We start from the raw sequence: 11511 nt of genomic DNA on the forward strand, positions 1-11511 counted from the left end.
GCTAGGATTCAGAATTAACCTGATGGCAATGGGTTTGTTTTTTCTTTTGCTTTTATCTCTTATGGAGTACCAATGAGCCTTGATGGAAAAGTAGTTAAGAGCTGCAGCTGCTACTCAAAAGGTCGGCAGTTTGAATTCACCAGCAGCTCCTTGGAAACCCTAAGGGCAGTTCTTACCTGAGTCACTATGAGTCAGAATCCATTCAGTGGCAACAGGTTTAGAGAGTACCACATGGTTACAGCCCAGACAAGGTCTCTATGTTAAGCCCCAACATGCCAGATACTAGAATACTGCCTCCCCAGCATCTCAAAAGAGATAAAGTCCAGAATTTGGAGGCATTTCTAGTTTGTAAAAGAGACATCTGGGGTTTATCAGGCCCTTAGAAATATGTGTTTGCATGTCAAAGGGTCAGGGTTCAGAAGGGGAGGGTGACAGCTGTCTTTTTTCCTGTATTCAAGTAGAAAAAAATCCATTATTCTCTCTGTTTCCCATTATTCTCTGTTTGTATGCAAGAGAAACCCATCTCTTGCGCAGAAAAACTGTACCATCTTCATCTTGCTCTTGTAGAACTAAAAGCGTAGGGGACCAAAGCTACAATGTTACTCTGGCTGTTGATGTAGTTGTATCAGTAAGGGACACTTTTCTCTGACCCAAGTGCTTGTGTTTCTGCAGTACTCAAAAACACGAAGTACACACCTGTACAAGTGGGATAATATTTTAGGCCCTTCATACTTCTTGACGAAACACCTGTCTTACTCCCACCCTTTCAACAAACATTTACAAATATCCGAAGGTAAAGTTTGTCTATGCTTGGATATTTGATTATTAAAATGAACTTTTATAGGCATCACTGAAATTAATGCCCCTTGGAGTGCCTCAAGTTACTTGTCTGGATTTGTTCCTAATTTTTAGATTTATGAAAATCAGAGAATGCTGAAGCCTATTCCAAAGAAAACCAAGGGACGTTTGAGGAGCTTTTCATTCATTCATCTGAAAGTAATCATTAACAGCTTTCAAAGAGGAAAATTAATAATGGACATCTTACTTTGATTTTAAGGGTTTTCTTATCCATGAAACCAAATATTAACCATAAAAAGCCTGAGACAAACTGCAAAAGCCTGCCAGAAACTGCTGTATAACACTGTAAATTTGTCTTATCCTGCTAGAAAAGGATAGTCATCAAACCATTACCCCCTAATTTAAATCTCAAAGAGTCTCATGGATGCATGTGGGTTGAGGGTCAAATTTTTAACAGCCAGGCCAGATGTAACCTGACATCAGTAGATCTCAGTAAAGGGGGAAGACAGGGTTCAATCACCTTAACTTTAGCCAATGGTTGACCTGTACTTCTCCCTCCTTTTTTTTTGCCCTGGTGGCACAATAGTTAATGAAAAGGTGGGCAGTTCAAATCTACTAGCTGCTCCTTGGAAACCCTATGGGACACCTCTACTCTGTCCTATAGGGTCGTTACGAGTCGAAATTGACTCAATGGCAATGAGTTTGGTTTTTTAGTTTTCTTCTTTGGGTGGATCATAAAAAATTATGGATAACATTGCAAAGAATGAGAATTCCAGAACACTTAATTGTGCTTTAGAGGAACCTGTATATAGACCAAGAGGCAGACGTTCAAACAGAGGAAGGGGATACTATGTGCTTTAAAATCAGAAAAGGTGTGGGTCAGGGTTGTATACTTTCACTATACTTATTCAATCTGTATGAATAATATGAACAATATGAAGAAGAATGAGGCATCAGGATTGGAGGAAGACTCATTAATAACCCTCGATATGCCAATGACTGAGACTTGCTTGCTGAAATTGAAGAGGACTTGAAACACCGATAAAGATCAAAAAATTCATACTTTATGGATTACACCTTGCCATAAAGACAACAAAAATCCTCACAAATGGGCCAATAAGCAACATCATGATAAACAGAGAAAAGATTGAAGTTGCTAAGGATTTCATTTTACCTGGATTCACAATCAACACCCATGGAAGCAGCAGTCAAGAAATCAAAAGACGCATTGTATTGGGCAAATCTGTTACAAAAGACCTCTTTGAAGTGTCAAAAAGCAAGTATGTCACTTTGAGGACTAAGGTGCCCCTGATCCAAGCTGTGGTGTTTTCAATCACCTCATTTGCATGTAAAAGCTAGACGGTGAATAAGGAAGACAGAAGAATTGATGCCTTTGAATTACGGTGTTGGTGAAGAATATTGAATATACCGTGGACTGTCAGAAGAATGAACAAATCTGTCTTGGAAAAAGTACAATCAGAGTGTCCCTTGGAAGCGAGGATGTCGAGACTTTGTGTTATATGCTTTTGACTTGTCATCAGGAGGCACCAGTCCATGGAAATGGACACTATACTTGGTAAGATAGAGGGTCAATGAAAAAGAGGAAGACACTTGGTGAGATGGACTGACACAGCAGCTGCAACAATGAGCTCAAATATAGCAATAGTTTTGAGGATGGTATAGGATCGGGCAGTGTTTTGTTCTGTTGTACATAAAAAAAAATTTTTTTTTTTTTTTTTAGTAGAGGGAAAACCCTGGTGGTGTAGTAGTTAAGAGCTATGGCTGCTAACCAAAAGTTCAGCAGTTCAAATCCACCTATGGAAACTCTATGGGGGCAGTTCTACTCTGTCTTATAGGGCAGCTATGAGTTGGAACTGACTCAAAGGCACTAAACAACAACAAAACAACTTCTCTTTACAAGTCCCACTGTACTTACCTTCTCTGAGCCATTCACTTTTTCTGGAGTAAAGGTAGTATCCCAATATGCATGTAGAATAACTGCTCAGAATAAACCTTCTGTTCAAATTTTGGTGAGTTTTGGCTATTTTTAATGCAGTTGACTAGGAATACAGTGTCAGGAATACAAGTGAGCAAAATAGACTTGGCCCTTGCCCATCTAGACCTCTAAGTGAAGGAGATAGATGTTGGGAAAATATAATTAAAAACAAAATCTACTCTCAGCTCAGAAAATCTCTCCACAAATATAGAAGAGAAAGTAGGGTTGTATTATTGATTATGCAGTGAAGTTTTATTGTTGATTAAAGATGTGATGCATCACAGACAATTCTCTAAAGAGACTGCAGGACAGAAAGGAATCTGACCCTTTACATCGCTAAGTGGATACAACCCATTGCTTTCAGGTTTTCAAGATAAAATTGCTAATTTTCTAATATCTTTATAGCAGGACATCTGAAGTAACGCTAATCTCCTGGGAAACTGGGAGGTAGGGCTGCGATCTTCCTTGATTACTTTTCAGAAGAGGTGGGTCCCTGGTCCTTGAGGAAACCTCCTTGATTTACTTACTTTTCAAAGAGCCTCGGAAGAAATTTCATGGCAAATTAAAAGAACAAACTCTTAGATAGATGGACAGGAACATTTTCATGTTTTTCAAAATTGTTTGATTATATTTTTATTTTCAATCATGTACTGCCTGATTCTTTTATTTGATTAATTTTCTTAGTCATTTATTATTTTTCAATATTTAAAAAACTGCTAACACTTTAACTGTTTGGTGAGAAGGAAGCAACACATTATTGATATTTGAAAACTTGAAAAATGCTAATAATAAGAGCTAGCATGGGAAACTCAAAGGATAAATAAAATTTATATTTTGATGCATTTGCTCATGGCCACCTATCCATGTGCTTTCCTGTGTTTAAATGTTGTTGTTGTTGTTAGGTGCCCTGGAGTCAGCTCCAACTCATAGCACTGTGTACAACAGAACAAAACACTGCCCAGTCTGGCGCCATCCTCATAATCGTTGCTGTGCTTGAGACCATTGTTGCAGCCACTATGTCAATCCATCTCCTTAAAGGTCTTCCTCTTTTTCACGGACCCTCTACTTTACCAAGAATGATGTCCTTCTCCAGGGACTGGCCCCTCCTGATAACACGTCCAAAGTATGTGAAATTGGGTCTCACCATCCTCGCTTCTAAGGAGCATTCTGGCTCTACTTTTTCCCAGACAGATTTGTTCATTCTTCTGGCAGTCAGTCCATGGTATATTCAAAATTGAAAACTTTATTTCCTGATTTGACCACTGCAAGCTGGAACTGGTTTAATCAGTGTTAAAAGAACTTCATTTTTGTTTTTATTTACTGTTACTTTGAGTAAAATTGCACACCGTTTAGTACTTGTTGAACTTTGAAAGTCCATTTATGAGGTACACACAAAATGCACAGCAGGCTCTGGCACTCAGATGCTGAGCCCTGGATCTCAAATCCAAATCTTATTGGCTGTGTGACCTCAGGTAGGTCATCTGATATCCCTGTACCTCAGTTAAAAACCCATTGCCATCAAGTCGATTTCAACTCATAGTGACCCTATAGGACACAGTAGAACTGCTCCATAGGGTTTCTAAGGAGTGGCTGGTGGATTTGAACTGCTGACCTTTTGGTTAGCAGCCGAGCTTTTAACTACTACGCCACCAGAGCTCCTCAGTTAAAGTGGACGTTAAAATAGTACCTGCTATCTAGAGTTATGGTGAAATTTAAATGAGTTGATATTGGTAAAGTACATAGAATCATGTGTCTTGCTATAATATTTGTGAGAGCTGTTAGTGTTGTTTTAGACAAGAGGCAAGTTATATGTTATTTAAAGACCAGAAGTGCTAAAGTGCAAGGCCACTGTGGCAGGACTTGGCACAGGGAGAAAGTCATCCTGCAGCATCACTGTGGGGAAAAAGTCAAGGGGAAGCCCCAGAGGGTCCAGGAAGTGTAGTCCCCAAGCTGGAGGCTCCCATTTCCTTCCATCTCTTCTCATCACAGATGATAGGAGCAGCGGCAACAGCACTGGTGGGTGGAAAAGGGGCTCTTCCACCTAGGAGCTCTGCCCTGCTCAGCCCAGCCAGCCAATGACTGCAAGGAGGGCTGAATCCGAGAAGCAATACTTCCAGGCATCCAACACACTGGAGGTATTTCACATTGTGCATTGCGAGAAAGCAAATTACTAAACTACGAGAGTATGTAACATTCAAAGTATGTAACAACCTGGTGTGGGTACAGGCTTATGCAGGTTCTGGAGACTTCCTTTAGTTTCTGGATTATTGGGAGGTTCACGGGACCTGTGAAACATTTGGGACTCTCCAGGGAGGAGCTATTTACTAAAAGAAAAAAAATGTATTAACTCTTAGTGCAACTATACTTGTCTGCTCCAGATAACTATCACTCAGTCTTGTCTCTACCCCTATGTGAAGGTAAATGCTTACCAATAATAATAATAATCTAGAAAATACTTTCCAGAAGCTATTTCTGAAAAAGACATATAAACATCTGTTGTGGGTAACATGCCCTTAATCTAGAATCCCAAAGGCCTGCACTGTGATTCTCCTGCTAGGAGAATGCATAAGCTCCACAGGGCTCTGGAGGATCATACGGCTAAGTATGAGGGCCGCACAATTGGGCAGGTGAAAAGGTCATCCACTTGTGTATCTTTTGGTATGTGCTTTTCACTTTTGACAGTAAATGGTCAAATGCAGCCACTATGGCCTGAGAAAGAAATGGTGACTAGAGGCTCAAATCCGTCAGGGAGGAAGATCAGGATCATCCCACCAGGTATACCACCCAGACTAGCAGAGATACTTTTCAAGGGTGAGGGGAACTGAGAATGGATAGTTGAGAAGGAAAATGCTGGGAATCAGCCTTGAGACCACCTGCAGTAGCAGAAGCTCTAATTTGTTCCACTGACCCCCCTCATAATTTGTCTTCCCTAAAAAAGTACCATAGGAACCATGGAGGACCTATGCTCAGAATTTATACAAAGAAGTCTATCCAAATGGCCCAAGGGGTGGACTGTAGTGAATGCTGTGCTGTGTCATCAAGATCCTCCTTCAGGGTTAAATAATTATTCTTCCAGGTGTGGGGAGTATGGCTATCTGAGACGCCTTAACCTTCAGTCTTCTTTGAGCAGTGCCTCAGCTAAAGTAAGCTGCCTCATCCCAGGTCACACCCCTCAGATCTCTTGTTGTGGGAAGCATAACCGACTAGCAATCCCCTGAATCCACCAATGAGTTTGTGCTGAGGTATCACTTCTGGGCTGCTCCCAGTCACTGACTGAGCACAGCAGGGTACAGGGGCAGGCCAATTCCTCATCTTGTTAGTTCTTAAATAGTATCAAAATTATTGACTGCTTTGCTTGTCTTCAGCACGACCTCTCTGCCTCCGTAACTTTGTGAACACCAAGTGACCCACAAAATCTCCAAAGGTTCTTTAAGGCAAACACATCACAGGGTGGAATTCTACACTAAGGGCAATGGTTCCTAGGTTTGGTTCTTTGAAGAAGTTAAACTTTCTTTAGGGGATACCTTGTAGGTTTTAAATCAAGCCAAACAAAGTTGAGTTCCCCCTTGCAGGAAATAAATCCATCTCTCCACACAGCTGCCTACAAAGAGACAGTCATTCTGTTACCTTTTTTTGTACCCAAGGGACATGAATGACTTGGAGAATAGAAGACAACAGAACAATTTATTTAATGAGAAGCTCTAAGAATTCAACCCCAGAGACTCTGGAAACATTAAACATGTCCTCTTTGCCCCTCACCTGTAAATTCTCTGATCCCAGACTAAGGAAAACCCAGTTGGTCTTCCCAGAGACAGACCACAGAGAAGAGAAAGAGCTTCAGTGATACAATTGGAGACAATCAATGAGTCCTGATCAGGGTTGGGGTATAAGAAGGAAAAGAGACCAGAAAGTGGGTACTGGGTCACACCTCTATGATAATGAGACTGGGACAGTCCTGTATTTATTTAGTTTATGAAGGTGAAGTCCCTGTATGTAGAAGGTACCTTAGCTTCCACTGCTGCCAGTCTTTCCAGCTCTCTTCTGTTTCATTCGTCTTTCTGAAATCTGGATTCTCTCTCCAAGAAGAGTTGGAAATGGCCATTTCTTGATTGTGTTATTTTCCAAAGAGGCTCCATCTCAGCAACTTTTACATTTTATCTTATCTTTTTTACCAAACACCACTTCACTCTCTTCCACTAATTGTAGGTTGCTGTTACATTTCCTACATTCAAAATTTATTCACTAACTATTCAAGGAGTGTCTATTATGTACAAGGTATTGTGTATTTAGACATTAGATTGGATTTTTCTGTACATTTCCTAACTAATTTTACCTCAGATGAAAGCTATTGGTTTCTAAATATTTGTTTAATATCTAGCTGCCTTACTGATAGCAATTAATAGTTTATTTTGTTATTCTCCTTAGTGTCTACAATATCAACTATGGGTAATATAATTATTTCCTCCATTTCTGTGCTCAGGTCCATTTTCTTTTCTTATCTTACCAATCTCTTTAAAATGATCAGAAGGAAGTGGAAGGATTGACATGGGAGTCAATTGCCTTGATCTGTTCATGAATTTAACAAAAATATTTGTGTTTTAATATAGAGTATTCTGTTGGCTATGGTTTCAAAACAGTGAGTCTTTATTGGGTTAAGAAATTGTCTTTAATTTTCTTGTTTACCTAGAGGCTCTTCCTTGGCTGCTAACCATGACAATGGCTGTTAAATTTTATCAAATGCATTTTCTGTTGTGATTCTGGTTATGATTTCTTTTCACTAACATATTTTTGTGTTAAATTATGTTGACAAAAATTCTAAAATTAAACCAGATTCCCATTACTGGAGTAGGTACTTCTTGTTCATGATGTATTATGTTAAAATAGATACGAATGCATTTTACTATTAAATTTTGTGTTTATATTTAGGCATGCGATGAGCCTGATTATTTTCTTTTTGTGATATAGTTGGCCATTTGGTCTCAATTCCTATTATGCATCTAACATTCATATTTGTTGAGCATCTACTACATGTCTAACACATAGTAAGTTCCTGAAGAGACAATGGTGAGCAAACAGAGTCACAATCTATGACCCACAAATAAACATAAAATTACCAACATGAAAGGTACATCTAGGAGCAGTCCTGGGTGCTCTGCTTATGGATCTCACAAGCTCTGTCCTTCCAGGTTCTCATTCTCTGCTCTCCATTTCCCTGGACTCTCAAATTCCTTCCATTATCAAACTCACCATCCACAGGGCAACTGAACTTCTGTCCTCTTACTTAGTCTACAATGCTTGTCTTTTCCTTACTTCCTCTGAGTGACAATTACCCATCCTTCCTCTCTCAGCTCAAATAATCCTATTTCAGAGAAGTCTTCCCTAACCACCTCCCCAGACTAAATTGTGTCCTCAATTATTTCTTTTTAATTAATTAACATTCTTTGCACTTGAAAAAGCCCTAGTGGAGCAGTGTTTAAACCACTTGGCTGCTAACCGAAAGGTTGATGGTTCAAATCCACTAGCTGCTCAACAGGGGAAAAATGTGGCAGTCTGCTTCGGTAAAGATTACAGCCTTGGAAGCCCTATGGGGCAGTTCTACTCTGTCCTGTAGAGTCACTATAAGTTGGAATTGACTCGATGGCAACGGATTTTATTTATGCATGAATAATACTGTTCGTTTTTCTGTCATGGAGAATGTAAACATTTATTTTCAAATCTTAAGCATGAATTCTAATTTTCTTTAGTATGATTTGCTCTACAGAAGTTTTTTAAAAAGTTTTTTTAATCAAATTTATTCGTCATATTCTTTGTAATTCACTCCACGATTTTTTTTTTTTTAGTTGTACTTTCTCATTAAACAGCTTCTCATTAAACAGCACACAGACTGTTTCATGACATTGATTAACAACCCCACGACATGCCTGTATTTTATCGTAACGGTCGTGTGTTTTCATTTCCTCCTCTTTTCTACATAGTCTACATGCCCTTTCCACCTCTTGGAAGAATCCTTCTGGCTGGCAGTCTCTGAAAGAGGAAGCCATAGGAATCTTCACTAATTAGAATTGCTGGATAGAAGTTAAAAGAGGTAACAGGCCTATTTTATTTACAATGATTATTTTCCATCCTGGATGGCAGCCCACATTTCATGGAGATATTGATAAATGATAGCCATGTAGGACAGATTTATTGTGATGATGATAAAAACAGAAGTTTATAATTATCCAGTGTCTGCTGTATGCTACAAGCCCCACACTAGAAAATGTACATGCTATATCTCAGTTAATTCACTCATCAATCTCATTGTGAAAGGAAATATTTACTACTCCCATTGCAAAGGTGAGGTATCTGAAGCTAAGAAGCTTAAGGAACTTTCTTAAGGTCACACAGGTAGTAACTTGGTGGAGCCAAAATTTATCCAGGCAGTATGATTCAAATAACCATTTTAAAAATCACAGCTCTATACTGTACCTTGGGGGAGTTATGTAATCAAAATACTTGTCATAAAGCAATTTGATAATAGTAATTATTATATTTTTTTTGAGATCCTCTTGTGCACAAAGGGATTTCTAAACTTTACAAAGAAGGTAATAGTAATAAACCTATTTTTAAAAAGAAAAAAGTAAGGCACTATAAGTTTAATGGTCACATCTATACAAAGTGTCAGTTCACAGAATAAGGGATGCAGTGTTAACTCAGATGACCATTCATCACTATTATAGAGCTATCAGGCTGAAGGGAGTTTGGGAATCATACAGGAAAATACACTAAGTGTTCACACAAAATATCTCCAATTAGTTTGGAAAGGTCATATCAAAGAAAACATTGCTTTATGGGCATTGATTCAAATAGAAGAGTTAGAACAAGAGAATAGAAAACAGAGTGGTTTCTGATAAATGAAAGAAAGTCTGAACGATCATGCACATTTAAAATGGAAAAGGGCTACCCGTGACCAAGAGAGTCACTGTCATTGGAAGGATTTAATAGAGGTGGTATTGTAAAGTGGTATTGTAAAGGTGATGACTGGTTGAGATGCCAGCTGGATATTCGGTGAACCTTACTCATGCCTTCTCCTCTAGAAGGCACACGAGCTACATGGAAGAAGGAAACCAAACAAAAGTTTCACAGTTCCTCCTGCTAGGCCTCTCAGAGGATCCTGAACTTCAGCCCCTCTTCTTCGGACTCTTCCTGTCCATGTACCTGGTCACTGTGCTTGGGAACCTACTTATCATCCTTGCCGTCAGCTTTGACCCCCACCTCCACACCCCCATGTACTTCTTCCTGTCCAACTTGTCCTTTGTTGACATCTGTTTCATCACCACCACGGTCCCAAAGATGCTGGTGAACATCCAGACACAGAGCAAAGACATCTCCTACATAGGATGCCTCACTCAGGTGTATTTCTTCATGATTTTTGCTGGACTGGACAATTTCCTCCTGTCCATGATGGCCTATGACCGGTTTGTGGCCATCTGTCACCCCCTGCACTACACAGTCGTCATGAACCCTCTCCTCTGTGTCTTATCAGTTCTGATATCTTGGATCATCATTTTCTGGGTCTCTCTGCTTCATATTCTACTGATAACACGGCTGAACTTCTGTATAGGCACTGAAATTCCCCATTTCTTCTGTGAACTGGCTCAGATTATCAAAGTGGCCTGTTCTGATACCCTCATCAATAACATCTTCTTGTATGTGGCAACTGCCCTGCTGGGTGTGTTTCCTTTCACAGGGATCCTCTTCTCTTACTCTCAGATTGTCTCCTCCTTAATGAGGATGTCCTCTGCTGGGGGCAAGTATAAGGCATTTTCCACCTGTGGGTCTCACCTCTCTGTTGTCTCCTTGTTCTTTGGGTCAAGTCTTGGGGTTTACCTTGTTCTTCTGTGACCCATTCTTCCCAGAAAAGCTCAGTAGCCACGGTGATGTACACTGTGGTCACCCCCATGCTGAACCCCTTCATCTATAGTCTAAGGAATAAGGATATGAAGGGGGCCCTTGGAAGGCTTCTCAGTAAAGTAGTCTCTTGTAAGTGATAAGACCCTGGCTGGCCTTTGGGATAAGTGGACTTTGTTGGCTCCAAAAGCAAATGCCATTAATTAAATATTCTGATAGTTTTTCTCCCACCAAAGACATGCTTCATTTCTGTTATTCCCAAAACATCCATGACTTTGATCTCTACTTGTTTTTGTACTGTTTTTGCTCCATTCCTATTTTGGTAATTCTTTTTGATTTCTCTTCCCTACATGTTGTCTAAAAATTTCTGTCTTTGGTTAGCTTTCTTTTAGCCATTTCTGAAATTTACAACCTTACATTTGAAGCATTTATTATGTCAAGTACTGACATGGTTTCTCCAAAAATTAACCCCTCAACATTGATGCTCTTCACCTTAATTTGGTTGTGTATATGTTTTTCTTTCAGTGAAATGGATTTAAAATTATGCAATAGTTATAACCATGTGCTTGCCACATCATTGAAATTTGCTCTGGCCTCCTTCTGTGACAGACACACCAGCTACATGCTGAACCCCTTCATCTGCAACATTTTTGAGATATATTCTCACAATTACCCCAGTTTTCAGAGGAAAAGATTAAGATTGGAATGTATTCAAACCCAATAAGTTGATGTTGAGCCCACTTTCTAACTTTGCTATCCTTCTTTTCATAAGCATAGTGATGTGATTTTCAGCTTCAAGGGTGACAATCAAGATTTGAAAGCTGGTT

The 11511-nt window shown here is 39.5% G+C and overlaps 1 protein-coding gene across 1 annotated transcript; it reads left to right on the forward strand.

Moving 5' to 3' along the window:
• Nucleotides 1-9155: 9155 nt before the first annotated feature.
• LOC100664757 (olfactory receptor 7D4-like) lies at nt 9156-11283 on the forward strand. Its single transcript, XM_064280601.1, is given in 2 exon segments — nt 9156-10664; nt 10667-11283. Coding segments are annotated over 2 exon segments (999 nt in total). The 5' UTR covers nt 9156-9823; the 3' UTR covers nt 10825-11283.
• The last annotated feature ends 228 nt before the right edge of the window (nt 11284-11511 follow it).

Source organism: Loxodonta africana, chromosome 3 (genome assembly GCF_030014295.1).
Source record: "Loxodonta africana isolate mLoxAfr1 chromosome 3, mLoxAfr1.hap2, whole genome shotgun sequence".
NCBI lineage: Eukaryota > Metazoa > Chordata > Mammalia > Proboscidea > Elephantidae > Loxodonta > Loxodonta africana.